The sequence below is a fragment of the Macaca thibetana genome, chromosome 14 (assembly GCF_024542745.1).
Source record: "Macaca thibetana thibetana isolate TM-01 chromosome 14, ASM2454274v1, whole genome shotgun sequence".
In the NCBI taxonomy this organism is placed as follows: domain Eukaryota; kingdom Metazoa; phylum Chordata; class Mammalia; order Primates; family Cercopithecidae; genus Macaca; species Macaca thibetana.
This window is the reverse complement of record NC_065591.1, coordinates 43,920,039-43,939,156: the sequence shown is the minus strand read 5'-3', so window position 1 is coordinate 43,939,156 and position 19,118 is coordinate 43,920,039. Positions and strand designations below refer to the sequence as shown.

Below are 19,118 nucleotides of genomic sequence, written 5' to 3'. Positions count from 1 at the left end.
TCTGTAAAGGATTTTATTTCTCCTTCACTTATGAAACTTAGTTTGGCTGGATATGAAATTCTGGGTTTAAAATTCTTTGCTTTAAGAATGTTGAATATTGGCCCCCACTCTCTTCTGGCTTGGAGAGTTTCTGCCGAGAGATCTGCTGTTAGTCTGATGAGCTTCCCTTTGTGGGTAACCCGACCTTTCTCTCTGGCTGCCCTTAAGATTTTTTCCTTCATTTCAACTTTGGTGAATCTGGCAATTATGTGTCTTGGAGTTGCTCTTCTCGAGGAGTATCTTTGTGGCGTTCTCTGTATTTCCTGAATTTGAATGTTGGCCTGCCCTACTAGGTTGGGGAAGTTCTCCTGGATGATATCCTGAAGAGTGTTTTCCAACTTGGTTCCATTTTCCCCCTCACTTTCAGGCACCCCAATCAGATGTAGATTTGGTCTTTTTACATAATCCCATACTTCTTGCAGGCTTTGTTCATTTCTTTTTCTTCTTTTTTTCTTTTGGTTTCTCTTCTCGCTTCATTTTGTTCATTTGATCCTCAGTCGCTGATACTCTTTCTTCCAGTTGATCGAGTCGGTTACTGAAGCTTGTGCATTTGTCACGTATTTCTCGTGTCATGGTTTTCATCTCTTTCATTTCGTTCATGACCTTCTCTGCATTAATTACTCTAGCCATCAATTCTTCCACCTTTTTTTCAAGATTTTTAGTTTCTTTGCGCTGGGTACGTAATTCCTCCTTTAGCTCTGAGAAGTTTGATGGACTGAAGCCTTCTTCTCTCATCTCATCAAAGTCATTCTCCATCAAGCTTTGATCCATTGCTGGCGATGAGCTGCGCTCCTTTGCCGGGGGAGATGCGCTCTTATTTTTTGAAATATTTTCAAAAAATATTCCAGCTTATATTTTCCAGCTTTTCTGCCCTGCTTTTTCCCCATCTTTGTGGTTTTATCTGCCTCTGGTCTTTGATGATGATGGTGATGTACTCATGGGGTTTTGGTGTAGGTGTCCTTCCTGTTGGATAGTTTTCCTTCTAACAGTCAGGACCCTCAGCCGTAGGTCTGTTGGAGATTGCTTGAGGTCCACTCCAGACCCTGTTTACCTGGGTGTCAGCAGCAGAGGCTGCAGAAGATAGAATATTGCTGAACAGCGAGTGTACCTGTCTGATTCTTGCTTTGGAGGCTTCCTCTCAGGGGTGTACTCCACCCTGTGAGGTGTGGGGTGTCAGACTGCCCCTAGTGGGGGATGTCTCCCAGTTAGGCTACTCAGGGTTCAGGGACCCACTTGAGCAGGCAGTCTGTCCCTTCTCAGATCTCAACCTCCGTGTTGGGAGATCCACTGCTCTCTTCAAAGCTGTCAGACAGAGTCGTTTGTGTCTGCAGAGGTTTCTGCTGCTTTTGTTGTTGTTTACTGTGTCCTGTCCCCAGAGGTGGAGTCTACAGAGACAGGCAGGTTTCCTTGAGCTGCTGTGAGCTCCACCCAGTTCGAGCTTCCCAGAGGCTTTGTTTACCTACTTAAGCCTCAGCAATGGCGGGCGCCCCTCCCCCAGCCTCGCTGCTGCCTTGCCGCCAGATCCCAGACTGCTGTGCTAGCAATGAGGGAGGCTGCGTGGGCATGGGACCCTCCCGGCAAGGTGTGGGATATAATCTCCTGGTGTGCCTGTTTGCGTAAAGTGCAGTATTGGGGTGGGAGTTACCCGATTTTCCAGGTGTTGTGTGTCTCAGTTCCCCTGGCTAGGAAAAGGGATTCCATTTCCCATTTCCCCTTGCACTTCCCAGGTGAGGTGAAGCCTCTCCCTGCTTCAGCTCTCGCTGGTGGGGCTGCAGCAGCTGACCAGCACCGATTGTCCGGCACTCCCTAGTGAGATGAACCCAGTACCTCAGTTGAAAATGCAGAAATCACCAGTCTTCTGTGTTGCTCGCGCTAGGAGTTGGAGACTGGAGCTGTTCCTATTCGGCCATCTTCCAGAATAGAATTCTTAAGTTCATAAAGCAACTAAGGATTAGATATAATGGCATAAGGGAAGAAGTGAAACGTAGTCCCTTTTGTTCCCTGGCCATCATCAGACTTGTAGTTTGGTGGAAGTAACAGTATGATCTATTGAGAGGTAGAGTAGCCTCATGAAGTTTTGTATTCAGAGAAAAGCAAGCCTAAAACTTAGCATACCATGTAACTAGATAGTTGCCTTATGGAAATTATTTAATACCTTTCAGACTTGTTTCCTTTATCTGTAAAATGGAGATAAAAATATTCTATTGGTTGAATTTATTTTGGCTGGAAGTAATAGAAAACTCAAGTAATTGTGGCTTAATAATAAATTCTTTAATTCTCTCTCATGACATGAAATCTGGCAATCTGTAGCTCCAGGGTTGGTTCAGCAGCTCAATGATATCAAAGGCCTACTTTGGTGTTTCTCTGATTTAATTGGAATATTTCCCATAAACTAAAGAAGGCTGTATTTCTCTAGTCCTCACGTCCTCCAGTCAGCTAACTAAACAGAATGAACATATTAGAAATTCCGTCATTTAACCATGAAAGTCAACTCCACTGCCACTTCATCACCAGCAGACTTCCCCTTACTTCTTATTAGCAAGAAGTTGGTCACATGCCCTTATCTAGACAAATCACTGGGAAAAAGGATGAAAATTCCATTACTATTATTATAGATATGTGGTTCTCAAAGTAGAGTCCTCAGATGATTCTGGCAAGCTCGTTTAAATACAGACTACTGGGTTCTACCCCCAGAATTTCTAATTTAGCATGTTGGGTGGTACCAGATAATTTTCATATATAATATGTTTCCTGCTGATGTTAATGGTGCTAGTCTGAGGACCACCGTTTGAGAACCGTTGATTGAGACCAAGAGTGATTTATGCAAACAAGTCAAGGTTCTTCTAATTGAAAGTGAATGCGTGGGAGGTGGAGGGTGTATCACTCAGGATAGAGCAGAAAGACAAAATCTGTATGGTGCCTGCCCCCAGGATGGAGGATGGGGAGTGCACAGCCGCTACCATTCTACGAGCTGAAATTGACCAAAACATACCTGGAAGTTGCAAGCCTTCAAATAGACTCCAGAGTCCTAAAATTGTTCTATCAGGCAGATTCTACCAGTGTAATTATAGTCTAGGTTGGGAGAGAGACTCCTGGTGCTGACTACTCTGCTATGTTCCCAGAATCCTCAGAGGTATGTTTCATACATAGTTCATAAGGTGACATTGATATCTTTTTAATTTACCTTCTTGACAACAATAAATACCCATATCAATCACTTTGGGAAAAACAACAACTTTGATCTGGCACTAATAGAAGAGAGGTAAGGAAGGTGCCCTTTAGACAGAGGAGCCTTCCAAAGGAAAACACACACACTGTCAAAGTAGCATGATTTCTTCAGCCAATACATCCATCTCACAATATGCCGTAGGACTGACATAAAAAGAGGCCTAAGGGACATCTGTGGATTTTGTCTCACCAGAATTCAGTTCCTGTTCTAATAAGGGCATTCCAATAGTTTCTGAGGAACAACCCCTTCTAAATTCTCAGTTTAAGATATCTCAAGTAGTGCTGATTTTACCTCTTGCTCTAGGGGTGGGCTGGTAACCAGATATGATCACAGTAACTACTTCAGGACTCAGCATGTAACCAAATCAAGATGAATGAAGCTCAAATCCCGTTTTTGGTTTGTTTATTTTTGTTTTTCTGGGGTTTTTTTTGGTTTTTTGGTGTTTTTTTTTTTTTTTTTTGAGGTGGAGTCTTGCTCTGTTGCCCAGTCTGGAGTGCAGTGGCATGATCTCAGCCCACTGCAATCTCCGCCTCCCAGGGTCAAGCAATTCTCCTACCTCAGCCTCCCAGGGTGCCCGCCACCACACCTGGCTAATTTTTGTATTTCTGCAATAGATTTGTGCCAATACTATTGGTAAGAATCTCTCCCTTTGACAGATTTAAAATGATGTCTGCCTAGAACATCTGGAGGCCATTACATGAAGAGGTTCTGGCTTATAGGAGTGGTAATATGATGACGAGCAGAGTGGAGATACAGAGGGAGCCTAAATCCTGATAATATTGCTTCGTTGCATGGATCCCATAGAGTCTAGAGCCCCTGGACTTGTACATTTTGTGAGTCAATATGTTTCTTTTGGGAGAGGAGAGGTAAGCAGGGTTACGGTGTCACTTACAACAGAGGGCCCAGTGTCAAAAGGTGCATCAGCACCTGCTTACTATTCAAGTACTCAGCCCCGGCCCTTCCTCATGCACCTGCTCCTTACCCTATGCCGACCTTCTTTCCATTCTCCCAGATCTGTATTCCCTGACCACTCCTCCAACCTTTGTCCTTGACTCCTTCCTTTGGTTTTGATGTGCAGAAACATTTTTTGGTCTCTGATTTGGTTCTAATTTAAAAATAAATGCATCTGGCTATCCTGCCTCAGGGCAAATTTAGAAATATTTCTTTCAGTTCAATAGAGTCCTATGGTTACCCTTTTATTGGCACTAATCTTATCTCACATACCGTACTCTGTGGGTAGGACCAGATGTAGGGTAAAAATCTATGTGCCGGTCTTTTACTGGTTTCTTACAGATTTAAAATTAGAATGTTGGCTTTATACTTTTCTCTTTTTTGAATATAAGTATTACAGCTACACTTTTGTTTCTAGGCACTACCTTAACTGGTTCCCACAGATTGTAACCTGTTGTTTAATAATATCATTCAGTCCAAAATATTTTACATTTTCCTTATAGTTTAATTCATTGACTTTTGGAATTTGTGTAATTTCCAAATATTTGTACCTTTTCTAAGTATCTTATTTTGATTTGATATCTATTTAATTCTGTTGGGACCAGAAAACATACTCTGTAAGATTTCAAGCTTTTGAATTTTGGGGGGATTGTTTTATGAATGAGGATTTGTTCTATCTTGGTCAACATTCCATGCACACTTGTAAAAAATGTTTATACTACAGTGATTTGGTATAATGTCCAAGAAATGCCAATTAGTATTGTTCATATCTTCTATATTGGTGACTTTTTGGTGTATCAGTTACTGAAATAGAGGTTAAAATCTCTAGATTTGTGTTTTTTCCTTTTGGTTATTTTATTATTGTTTCATGTGTTTTGAAGTTTTGCCATTAAAAATTATATATCAATTGCTGGATCAAATTGTAGTTTTATTTTTAGTTCTAGTGTTTTTCATAGAGGTTGCTCTAATTTACATTCCCATCAACAGTATATAAGTGTTCCTTTTCTCTGAATCCTTGCCAACATTTGTTAATTTTTGTCTTTTTAATAATAGCCATTCTGATTGTTGTCAAATGATATCTTGTGGTTTAATTTGAATTTCTCTGATTAATAATCTTGAACATTTTTTCATATAATTTTGGTCATTTGTATGTCTACTTTTGAAAAATGTTTATTCATATCTTTTGCCTACTTATTAATGAGATTGTTTGATTTGTTGTTGGGTAAATTTTATGTTTGTGTTCCTGGTAAATTCTGGATATTAGTTTCCTGTCAGATCCATGGCTGGCATATGTTTTCTTCCGTTATGCAGACTGTCTCTTCACTCTGTTGTGCCCAAAGGAAAAAAGTCATTATATCAAAAACCTACCTGCAATCATCTTTTAATTTAAGTACGGTTCGCAATAGTGATAATAGGGAATCAAACTAACTCTTCATCAACAGGTGATTAGATAAAGAAAATGTGTTAGATATACACAATGGAATACTATTCAGCCATAAAAAATGAAGTCATGTCTTTTGCAGGAACATAGATAAAACTGGAGGCCATTGTCCTAAGTTAAACAAGTCAGACACAGAAAGACAAATACCACATGTTCTCATTTATAAGTGGGAGCTAAATAATGTATACACATGAATATACAATGTGAAATGATAGAAAATGGAGACTCTGAAGGTGTGGGGGTGGGAGGGGAGGTAGATGATGAGAAATTACTTAATGAGTACATGTAAGTCCCGTGATGGACACACTAGAAGCCCTGACTTCTCCACTATGCAATATAGCCAGTTAACAAAGTTATACTTGTACCCTATAAATTTATACAAAGAAAAATTTCAAACCTATATATTTAAGAGTGTTACATCTTCTTGGCCAATTGATTCTTTTTATGAAATGACATTTTTATCTTTGCACATTTTCTTTATCTTGAAGCCTATTTTTTTTCTGAAACCCATATAGCTATTCTAGTTTTCTTGTCATTCATGTCTACATGGAATATCTTTCCCCATACTTCTATTTTAACCTGTTTGTGCTTTTGTATCTAAAATACATCATTTGTATACAGCAAAAATTGGGTATTGCTTTTTTCTAGTCTGATAATCTTTGCCTTTAAGTGTTTAATAAATATACATTTATTATAAATATTGATATGGTTGGGTTTGGGTCTACTATTTTGCAGGTTTTTTGTTTTACTTGTCTTTTTATACTGTAGATCCAGTATTATCCAATGCCTTATGAGATTCTGCAGTCTGGCTTGTGGAATCATGCACTGTTCCTCTTCCTGTGTAAGCACCAGGCTCTACTACTTCTAATATATTTTGGTGATCTTTCTCCAGCTTTGGATAATTTAATCATATTTATTTTCTGATCAGCACTTTGCTGATTACCTGACTGGTATTCTCTGTAGAACATCAAAATTACCTCTCTGTTCAGCTATCTCCTCTCCAATACTCTGCTTTATAACCTCTGCTTGTCTTGGTCTTCCTATATTCCCATCGTTGTATCCTCAAACCAGGTAGTTCAATAGGCTCTTTATGGGTTTTCTTCCTTTTACCATGGCCTGCACCTCTCTTAAGGTAGTAAACTGGGATATTTGTAGCACTCTTCTCATTTGTTTTATGCCTCTTAGGGATCATTTTCTTAGTTACTTAATTTCCAGTATCTTCAAAACTCTTTTTTCGTGTGTGTGTATGTGTGTGTATATATATATGAAAACATATGTGTATATGTATGTATTTGTTCCTATTTGTTTCAGATAAGACAACAAATTCAGTCCCTGCTACTTTACCTTGGTAGCAGAAATCTGTTCACTATTCAACTCAGTATGTTTTTCTTTACATTTTGAACATATTTTTAATAGTTTCTTCAAAGTCCTATGTATTCCCCCAAGTGTACAAGAGGCTGTATAGTATAATGATTAAATGTGTGTATTCGGGAGTCAAGTAGACCTTGGTTTAAATCCCCACTCTGTCACTTTCCAGATGTTTTACCATGGGTATATTATTTAAACATGTACGCCTCCATTTTCAGTAAAATTAGAGCAATTCAAATGATCTCAGAGGCATTCTGAAGATCAAATGGAGTTGTGAATATAAAGCACTTGTCAGAGAACCTGACACATAGTAAATTATTAATAGATGGAAGTTCAAAAATTCTTCCTATTTGATAGAGAAACTGTAGTAAGAATCATAGAATATTCTAAAATAGAATGTATGTCAGAATTAAATGGGGTGGTAGAACTGTTAAACACTATAGGAATTCAGAGAGAAGAAAGAGGACTTCTTGGTTGAATTAAGATTTGTGCTTGGATTTTAATTGTAAAACAATCACTTGCAGGGCGGGAAGCCTCAAATTCAATGGAGTATGGAATAAGTGGGTATGTAAAGCAACCACCCCAGGGAGTGCAAATGTTTTATGATGAAGAATTTTGAGAAATAAAGGCAAATTGATAGTCAAAGTGAGGTCAATTATTTATGCTTTGAATGCCCGATAGGAGATTTTTATAGTAAGAATCATTTGTAATTACTAGAGGAGCAGGATATTTTTAAAAATCATAGAATCACAGGATTTCCAGGCTTGGAGTAAATAAGATTTAGTTCCATGTTTTTAAAATCTTCAAGGTTCATAGCAGTCAAACTTCAATAGTTTTGTTCGTTGGTTATGAGGGATGACAGTAAGGAAGGAGTGCTGGGGAGGAAGATAAATTTGGTAGATAGAAACATGTATGTCATGTAAAGCTTTGGGCAGGATAAGTTTGAAATGAGACCTCTGAGATTTGCAAATCCATATTCAATAGTAAATACATTTCTGAATTTGTGTTAGAGGTTAACTTAGAGATATAGATCAGAGTTTCCAGAATAAAGGTGAGAGTTGAAATGTTAACAGATGGGTTCTTTTAGGAAGATTTTGAGCAGTTTGTTAGAGAAAGGACAGAAAGGCTTCAGAGATAAAATTAGATGGCCATAACCAGGAAGAAATGGGTTATTTTGTGCAAAGTCACTAAAGAAAGAGAGCTCTATTGCCATTACTATTCACATCACTGTTAATAGCAGGTACGTTTCAGATTAATACACAAAAACTAGTTACTAATAAGGACTTACAAAGAAGAAACAGCAATAATGACATCACCAGATATTTTGTGAGACAATCACTTGACTTTGCAGAGCTTGTTCATACCTTATTGGAGCTTGTTTGTAAGGCAGACAAAATTTGTATTTTTAAAATTGCCATTTGCCTAATGAAGAACCCGAGGTACAAAGAGGTTACTTAAACCTTCTAGCAGTCATTCAGCTGGTTAGCAGCAGAAGAAGCTATGAGCCCAAAGCTAAGATCTCCCGTATTCTAGAATATTAAAAGTAGCCGTTTTAGTTTTTTCTCGTGCTGCTAATAAAGACATACCTGAGACAGGGTAATTTAGAAAGGAAAGAGGTTTAATTGACTCACAGTTTTATATAGCTGGGGAGGCCTCACAATCATGGCAGAAGGTGAATGAGAAGCAAAGTCAAGTCTCACATGGTGAAGACAAGAGAGCTTGTGCAGGGAAACTCCCATTTATAAAACCATCAGATCTCATGGGACTTATTCACTACCACAATAACAATACGGGAAAACTGATCCCAAGATTCTATTATCTCTACCTGGCCCTGCCCTTGATACATGGGGATTATTACACTGCAAGGTGAGATTTCTGCCCCTCATTCTGCCCTGACCCCTCCCAAATCTCATGTTCTCACATTTCAAAACCAATCATGCCTTTCCAACAGTCCCCCAAAGTCTTAACTCATTTCAGCATTAACTCAGAAGTCCAAAGTCCAGTCTCATCTGAGACAAGGCAAGTCTCTTCCACCTTATGAGTCTGTAAAATCCAAAGCAAGTTATTTACTTCCTAGATTCAGTGGGGGTACAGGTAGTAAGTAAATACACTAATATGGGAGAAATGGCCAAAACAAAGAGACTACAGGCCTCACGCAAGTCCAAAATCCAATGAGGCAGTAATTAAATCTTAAAGGTCCAAAATAATCTCCTTTAACTCCGTGTCTCACATCCAGGTCACACTGATGGAAGAAGTGGGTTCCCACAGCCTTGGACAACACCGCCACTGTGGCTTTGCAGGGTATACCCGTCTCCACTGGCTGCTTTCAAGGGCTGGCATTGAGTGTCTGCAACTTTTGCAGGTGTGCGGTGCAAGCTGTCAGTGGATCTACCATTCTGGGGTCTGGAGGATGGTGGCCCTCTTCTCACAGCTAGCGCTACTAGGCAGTGCCTTAGTGGGGACTCTGTGTAGGGGCTCCAATCCCACATTTCCCTTCTATACTGCCCTAGCAGAGGTTCTCCATGAAGGCTCTGCCCCTGTAGCAAATTTCTGCTTGGACATCCAGGCATTTCCATACATCCTGTGCAATCTAGGCGGTGGTTCCCAAACCTAAATTCTTGACTTCTGGGCACCCACAGGCTCATTACCAAGTTGAAGCTGTTGAGGCTTACAGCTTGCGCCCTCTGAAACCATGGCCCAAAATAACCTTGGCCCCTTTTAGCCTGCGATAGAGCAGCTGGGATGCAGGGCACCAAGTGCCAAAGCTGCGCACAGCAGAGAGGCCCTGGACTCACCCCAAAAATCCACTTTTCCCTCCTAGGCCTCCAGACCTGTGATGAGAGGAGCTGCTGGGAAGTTCTCTGACATGCCCCAGAAACATTTTCCTCATTCTCTTGGTGATTGGCGTTTGACTCCTCATTACTTATGCAAATTTCTTCTGCCTGCTTGAATTTCTCCCCAGAAAATCGGGTCTTCTTTTCTACTGCACCATCAGCCTGCAAATTTTTCAAACTTTTATGCTCTGCTTCCTCTTGAACACTTTGCTGCTTAGAAACTTCTTCCACCAGATACCCTAAATCATCTCTCTCAAGTTCAAAGTTCCACAGATCTCTAGGGGAGGGGCAAAAATGCTGCCAGTCTCTTTGTATAGCAAGAGTGACCTTTAATCCAGTTCACAAAAGTTCCTAATCTGCATCTGAGACCACCTCAGCCTGGACTTTATTGTCCATATCACTATCAGCATTTTGGCCAAAGCCCTTTAATCAGTCTCTAGGAAGTTTCAAACTTTCCTATATCTTCCTGTCTTCTGAGCACTCCAACTCTCCAGAAAGTTCCAAACTTTCCCACATTTTCCTATCTTCTTTTGAGCCCTCCAAACTGTTGCAACATCTGCCTGTTACCCAGTTCCAAAATCATTTCCACATTTCTGGGCATCTTTACAGTAGCACCCCACTCTCAGTACCAAAATCTGTATTAGTCAGGGTTCTCTAAAGGGACAGAACTAATAGAATAGATGAATATATGAATGGGAGTTTATTCGGAGAATTGACTCACATAATCACAAGCTAAAGTCCCACAATAGGCCATCTGCAAGCTGAGGAGCCAGGAAGTCAGTCCAAGTCCCAAAACCTCAAAAGTAGGGAAGTTGACAGTGCAGCCTTCAGTCTGTGGCTAAAACCCTGAGAGTCCCTGGCAAATCGCTGGTGTAAGTCCAAGAGTCCAAAAGCTGAAGAACTTGGAGTCTGATATTTGAGGGCAGGAAGCATCCAGCACAGGAGAAAGATGGAGGCCAGAAAACTCAGGCCAGTCCTTCTAGATTCCTCTGCTTGCTTTTATCCTAGCTACTCTGGCAGCTGATATGGTGCCCACCCAGATTGAGGTTGGGTCTGCCTCTCCCAGTCTATTGACTCAAATGTTAATCTTTGGCAACACCCTCACAGACACACCCAGGAACAATACTTTGCTTCCTTCAATCCAATCAAATTGACACTTAATATTAACCGTCACACTAATAGAGGCCATAAATGCACAATCCTTTCATTTTACATGTAAGGAATTGAAGCCTGGAGACTTGGACTCTCTTGGAATGTGGGGATTTTAAGTTACAGAACAATAAGTATCACTTGCCTAATGAATGTCTGCCTGGATTTGTAGTTTTTAGATTGATCTCATTCAATCTTTGAAACAACAGCATTATAAGATAAGTAATTGCTGTGGTTTAGATGTGGTTTGTTCCCACCAAAATTCATGTTGATTTTGATGTCCAGTATGGAGTGTTAGGAGGTGGGGCCGAGTAGGAGGTGTTTGGGTCATGGAGGCATAGCCCTCATGTGCAGAGTAATGTCCTCAAATGAGGGTGAATGAGTTCTCTCTCGCAGGAATCGATTAGCTCCCATGGAGTCTGGTTTATCAGTTTCTCTCTCGTTTCCTCTCTTGCCATGTGATGTCTTTGCCCATACCCACCGCTTCCCCCTTTTTTTTTCTACCATGACTTGAAGCAGCCTGAGACCCCCACCAAATGCAGCTACATAATCTTGAACTTTTCAGTCACTAGAATCAAGAGCAAAATAAACCTTTTTTTCTTTATAAATTACTCAATCTCAGGTATTCTAACAACACAAAATGGACTAAGATAGTGATGTTATCATTTAAAAGCCAAAGAAAGTGAAGCTCAAAAAAGATAAATAACTTGCTCAAAGTCAAAGTCAGATAGCTGAGAAGTAACAGAACCAAAATTCAAACTCAAATATATCTAACTACAAAGCTTTGTCTTGTTTTATGTGTTACCTTGACTCTTGACTTTCAGCAAAAATCTTCTTCCACTCCTTTAGCTGCCTACATAATCTGATTAGTGCTGGGTTTTTTTTCCCCTTGTTTGCTTGTTTCTGTTTTTATTTTTAGATATTGCATCAGTATGAGTTCTAACCTGAGCACAGTCTTTTCTCTGAATATGGAAAAGGGTCTCTCATAATAATTAGAAAATGCTGGCTAGCAATAAAAAGCAACTCCAAACAGTAATGGCTCAATAAAATAGAAATATATTTCTTCTCCTTGAAGAGGTCCTTTACATCCCTTGTAAGTTGGATTCCTAGGTATTTTATTCTCTTTGAAGCAATTGTGAATGGAAGTTCATTCATGATTTGGCTCTCTGTTTGTCTGTTACTGGTGTATAAGAATGCTTGTGATTTTTGCACATTAATTTTGTATCCTGAGACTTTGCTGAAGTTGCTTATCAGCTTAAGGAGATTTTGGGCTGCGACAATGGGATTTTCTAAATATACAATCATGTCATCTGCAAAGAGGGACAATTTGACTTCTTCTTTTCCTAACTGAATACCCTTGATTTCTTTCTCTTGCCTGATTGCCCTAGCCAGAACTTCCAACACTATGTTGAATAGGAGTGGTGAGAGAGGGCATCCCTGTCTTGTGCCAGTTTTCAAAGGGAATTTTTCCAGTTTTTGCCCATTCGGTATGATATTGGCTGTGGGTTTGTCATAAATAGCTCTTATGATTTTGAGGTACGTTCCATCAATACCAAATTTATTGAGTGTTTTTAGCATGAAGGGCTGTTGAATTTTGTCAAAAGCCTTTTCTGCATCTATTGAGATAATCATGTGGTTCTTGTCTTTGGTTCTGTTTATATGCTGGATTATGTTTATTGATTTGCGAATGTTGAACCAGCCTTGCATCCCAGGGATGAAGCCCACTTGATCATGGTGGATAAGCTTTTTGATGTGCTGCTGAATCCGGTTTGCCAGTATTTTATTGATGAGTTGTTGGGTGCTGACGAGTTGATGGGTGCAGCACAACAACATGGCACAAGTATACATATGTAACAAACCTGCACGTTATGCACATGTACCCTAGAACTTAAAGTATAATTAAAAAAAAAAAAAGAAATATATTTCTTACTCATCTAAATAGCCCATGACAGTTTCAGGTCTGTGGAAGGGCCCTGGTCTACATAGCCTTGCAGGAAGCCAGGCAGAAAAATGTTCTACTATTTTCAATACGTGATTTCCAAGGTTTTCCTGGAAATTGTCCTGTAGTGAGCAGGTAAACATATTCTGGAGGATCGTATTAGGCATTTTTATGAACCATCTTGAAATTATGCCACTTCTAACTCTGTAACTAGAGTTCAGTCACATGGCCTTACATATCTCCAAAGGACGCATGCTCCAGGCACATCCCTAAGAACCCAAAAAAAAACAAGAGATAGAAGAACTAGCCTGTTTCTACCACAGGGTCTTTGCATGTTATGTTCAGTACAATACTGGCATTCAGCAAATAGTAGAAAATAAGGAGATTTGTGTTTGCTGTACTTGTGACAATTTATGTTACTGATTCTTCTTCTTTAAACTTATGTGAAGTTTTTTGGTGACCAAGGGAATCCAAGTCTTTATGAGGCAGGTATTATAGGTTTAAAGATTCTATTCCTGAATGCTTAACAAGGTTACACTTGTCTCAAAATCCAAATGAATATTTTTAGAGATCCAGAAAAAAATCTCTTAGTCTGAGCCAGTTTCCTGATTGCAAGTTTACATTATTATATATATTTTTTTATTTTCAGAATCCCCTTATTCTGTCTTCTGTTTTATAGCAGTAATATTTAGTCCAAAGATAATATCCAGACTGTGCTTAAGAGTCTTTTTTTCACAGTCACATGATGTTTGATTTTATAATTCTCAACCTACAGATGAGAAAACAAAGACTTTTGAGATCTAAATAATTAGTAATGCATTACTGAGCAGGAATTTGAAGTCATGTTTGTCTCTAAAGTCTATATTTATAACAACAGTTCATTTTTCTTTTATATTCTATTTGCCCCTTAGACTCTATGTATCTGGAGGGCAGAGACCTTACGTCTGTCTCTGTATCAGAGGATATGATACAGTGCTTAGTACATGGGGCAAATGTATTAGCACATGGGGGGTGCTCAATAAACTTTTGTTGAATGAGTGAAAATATCAGAAGTTTTTCTCATGACTCAATATCACCCTAAAAACTCTTAGAAAAGATGTAATCCATCCACAACCTGAGCCACTACTTCACTGCAGGCTTTAACTGTTAGTATGAAATACGAAAGTACCTCTTTGAAAATAAGCTTTGAGAAAACCTTTATTGGTTTTATAAATTTTGAAATTGCAAATCTAATAGGAAAGCGATTAGATGGAGGAAGAGATCCATCCAGCTCAAGAGATGGATTTTACAGGAATTCCAGGATTTGTTTGCAAATTGCTTTCTATAGAAAGTTTACCATATGCCCCAAATAGGATTAAATGTATTGCTTATGATACATTTTATGAAAACAAACCTTGGGTATTCATCTGTTTCTTATTGTAAATGGAAAATTCATGGTACAGGTAGAGCTTTTCATTGCAACAATTATAACAATTGTTATAATTATTATAATCATGATTAAAATTTCTCCTTATCACACCATTGCAATTATAACTTTTTTGTTACCTCTTTTGCCCACTTAAAATATCTAAAGATTAGAGGTAGAAGCAAAGTATTAAATAGAAACTACATGATGTCTTTTAGAGGAAAACAACATATAAATATAAAATTTATTTTTTGTTTAGTTTTATGAATTGACATTGTAGTTTTGTGATTTGCAAAAGCCAAGAAATCTTGGGGTATTTCGAATCTCCATTATAGCCTGCATTAATTTTTCCTTTCATTCAACCTACCAGTCATTTATTTTTTCATACATTCATTCCCACAGACTTGTATTGGGTATTTTCAAATTGCTTGTTACTCCCACTTATAGGTATCACTAGCAAGGTAAACCTACATAAAATGTTGTCCATTTTCTTGGAAAATTTGCATTTCAGTGATAGACACAAAAAGGAAAGAATTGTGATAGGGCAAGATAAGTACTAAAATAGATGTGTGTACAGATACCGAGTCACTAGGGGAGGGAGCTGGTGATATTGGTGGTTGTTTGAAGCTTCAACTATTAGTATGAAAGACGAAACACAAACACACCGCACACATATATGTATATAGTTCTTCCCTTTGATTCTGAGCTCCTGGATTTTCTGAGTCATGTTTCATCCATTTTTGCATTGAACACAACACAAAAATCATCCTTGCACATATTTTTAACTCAACAGATATTTACAGAATTAAATAAATGTATTATCTTTGTGTAAATAATCCTTTCTTGATTTGTCAACAAGATGTGATAGTTGTGACAAATATTGGTTCTAGCTAGTTCTGAACTACATTTCACCATTTGTAAGTGGTGTGACCCAAGCAATAAATATGTGAGTTATTGTGTTGCCAACATTTGGCTCTGAGGATACGGAAATGAATACTATGGGTCTCACTCAACAATCCCCCAGCTTCTCTTGTTTCCTTGTTCACATTTTCAGCTCTGTGCTGGATTAAACTGAGATTTAAATAAGATTTTAGGACTTTCTGTAGGAGGAAAGGTGACTTTTTGTTTGTTGGTTTCCTTTGGGATGGTTGACACATTGTGAGTGCAGCCAGGCTCGCTGTAATTTATCAGAATTCCTTGGATGAGAGTTGATTCCACAGTGAACTCAGAGAGACCCCATTCCCAGAGCTTCTGTCTTGTTTGTTTGCCTGTAGGGAGTGCTGACTGGGAGAAACAAATCTTTGTCTCTTAGGACAAAGGCAGCCACAACCTAGCTGGGGAAGAAACTATCATTTATAATTTGTAAACTCCCCAAAGTGTTGCTGAAAAGCCTCCAAGTGTTTTCTGTATTTGGGTCTGTGATGGTTGCTTTATATACTACTGTGACTACTGACACAGAAGAAAGCCAGTTTTAGGAACACAGTGAAAATGTGAGCCCCTCTCAAGCACAATATGGTTGCATAAAAAAAATGAATTTTCTGGCTTTAACTATAGACCTTGCACAGAGAACAGAAATTTGCAACCTAGGTACCAACATGTGATATGACCTGGTTATTTCCAGCGAGTTTCTGGAATCGTCTGTGAAAAGTACAGTTCTCAGGCAAAATGAGCTTCTCCACTACTTTTCTCATTTAAAACTTTAGATTGAGGTATGGCAATCTACATGGTGACTGGAAATTTATTTTCTGGGAATTTATAATAAACACACACACAGTCTGACTGCAATATCTGAAGATCCTATACAAATATTAGGCCCTGGGGACTGAGGGCATTTAGAAGTCTAAGGGATGATGTATGTGAAAAGATTTTATGGGCTGAACAATATGTGCTACAGAGGAAGAAGGTGGTATTTGAGTTGGCGTCGCACAGTATGAGAAACTACACCTTTTCTCTCTTTACTTGGCCAGAATGCCTTGAGATCAGAGTATCCAGTTTCAAACTAAATTAACAGCCTGGTGCACAACACAGGACTTGTCAAGATAATAGAACCAGTGGAAGCTGAATGCCCCTGAACTGATGCCTCTAACAGGGTCCTGTTAAAAGAAATTGCAAAGTACATTATATTCATTATAGGTTAGATTCCAATGGTTTAATAATTAAATTTATGTTCATATGAGTCCCATATTTCAGATATTTCCAAGAGAAGTCAAAGAAGATTCCCAGGCAGCAGTAGCTACATTCTAAGAAATAACTATTTGGAGAAATTCTGTAAGAATGAACTGAATCTGGTTGAACAATTGACAATTCTCTTTTCCGCAATGGTGTCAACCTCCTTCAGTGCAGAGTCAAGGCTTTGTGCTAGAAAATCTATACATGAACCAGGTATTTGGTGATTCTAAAAAGCCAGAGCCTAGAGAAAAACAAACAAATAAACAACAACAAAAAAAAAGCCTAGGAGACTTCCTTTCCTCAAGAATGAATGAAGAATGAGAATCTCTGATGGACTAGCATAATCCATCCATAGTTTTAAAAGAAATAGAACAATAGTTCCCAAACTGTGTTCCCTACAACACTAGTTTTGCAAGATATTAAAGATATGTCCAGAAAAGGTAGTTATTAGCTAAATAAATTTGGGAAACCATGCATATTATCAATATTATCCAAAAGCTTTGCAGGACATATAATTATGACAAGTCTCTGGGGCTGTCATTTAAAAAATCAGTTTAATAATATTTAATCCAGAGCTTCCTGAACTTATTTGTTCATAAACATTTTCAAAGGACACACAACAAAATCTGGAATTGCCAATTTAGAAATGTTTAATCCAAAAAAGTCATATATACCCAATACCAAAACTGTGCCAAACACCCTCAACTTAGTTCTTATTCAGAGACAACACAGCCTTTGAGTTAGGATTTTTTTGTGACCATAAGCTCTCATTCATTGTTCAGTACAAGAGAAAACATCCAAGAATGAAGCTTTCAATTCGTTTGAATTCTGGAAAACATAGGATTTGGTTCTTCCAGATGACTTTCGTTGTAGGTGACTGAACAGTTTTAATTGATATGTTGACATGATGAGCATGTTTTAGGCATTTCCTGAAAGGTTAGTGTCAAAAGAAATTAATATCCTGGTGGGCTTGTGTTTTTCTCTGAGGCAGATATTGATGAATGTTCAGAGGGAATCATTGAGTGCCACAACCATTCCCGCTGCGTTAACCTGCCAGGGTGGTACCACTGTGAGTGCAGAAGCGGTTTCCATGACGATGGGACCTATTCACTGTCCGGGGAGTCCTGTATTGGTAAGCAGCTTTCAGGCGTGCCCTCCAGCCACTCGGACCTTTGCAGGAGGTGCAGCTTGCTTTGGTACTCTGTTCAGCTCCCAGTGTTACGACCATTCATTGGTTAAACGCATCAGTTTTCAAGTTGTCTCCCTCTACAATTCAGGGATTAGGCCAGGGATCATGCAATGTGGTGTGCTAGAATTTTTATATAGAAACTGTGACAGAGGAACAAAGCCTGGGACTGTGTGTGATGGCTGTGTTCTAAGGAAAACCTTAGACTTCTTAATTATTTCTAAGGAAAACCGTGATGACTTACTGAAATTTTTGACAGTTTGAGAGGCAACTGTAGAGATGAGGAAATATTAAATAATACTGGATACTGGATTTAGAATAAGAAAGTTTAGTTTGAATCTCATCTCTTATACTGCAAATGTCACTATAGTCTCTCATCCTTCATCTGTGTATATGGTAAAAATGGGGTAACAATATACATATTATTAGGATTAAACAAGAATACCCCCTATTTAAAAACTGCAAGATTTGAATTGGTGCACATATATGATATAGTTGCATTAACATTATTGTTGTTATTGCCACCACCATCATCTCTTGAAAAGTCTCCTTTATTGGTTGGGTCTCTCCTTGTGGTTCTGTTAAACACTGATCACGGGAAATTAGCAGATGGAATTATTCCCCTTCAAGACCTTACAACTTTCATGAAAGCCAAACAACTGATCAAAAACATAACTGTTTCCATGAGAACCTTAGCCAATCCAATTCTTTCATGTTGTGTCACCTCTGTTGAATTCTTAATGCTGATTTGGACCAACCTAGGGGGCAAGCATTCTGACCTTGGGTTTCCAAAGTTCAGTTTGCTGAATTAGAAAGTGGGAATTTGATTTTGAAAATTTGTTTTCTCTGCTTAGGGTGTGTGTGTATTTTTTTCCTAAAGGCTGCTGCTGAGAGTGTTTTTTCAACTTCTCCACTGATGTTGATGTAAAGCAAAGATGAATTACAGAACAATGGCCATGTGGCATGAATTATTCCCCAAAGTCTTGACATTAGTGTTGAGAGGCATGTAGTGTAGTTACTAAAAGCATAGACTTTTGGGCCAGATGTTAGCAGTCAAATTCCAGCTCTGCTGCTTCTGTTTACCATGGACAAATTTTTATCTAGTCTTTACTTCACCTATTTTGTCTGTAAAATAGAAATAATGTTTATATCTCATTGAGTGTTGTAATAATTAATTGAATTAATATCTGTTAAATGTTCAAGAAATGTTAGCTGTTATTTTAAATGTCACAGCATATTCAGCATTCTACCCCATACTCTGTTCATATTTCTTTTCCTTTACATATTGCCAGGTACTTCTGTACATATGCAGCTCATTGTAAATCAATGTTATATGAATAGGAACAGCTCAAATGGCTATTGTTGAGGAATGAAGATAGAATATTAACATATGACATTAAGCACGGTG

General features: G+C 38.6%; 1 protein-coding gene across 2 annotated transcripts in view; it reads left to right on the top strand.

Moving 5' to 3' along the window:
- The window catches only part of NELL1 (neural EGFL like 1), a 938,548-nt gene that overhangs the window by 876,074 nt on the left and 43,356 nt on the right, over window positions 1-19,118 (top strand). Inside the window, exon 16 of one of the 2 annotated variants that reach the window (XM_050755385.1) lies at window positions 17,516-17,656. The exons of the other annotated variant lie outside the window; for it this stretch is intronic. Coding sequence (XP_050611342.1) covers window positions 17,516-17,656 — 141 coding nt within the window. The remainder of the gene's footprint in view (window positions 1-17,515; window positions 17,657-19,118) is intronic. 2 annotated transcript variants of the gene reach the window in all.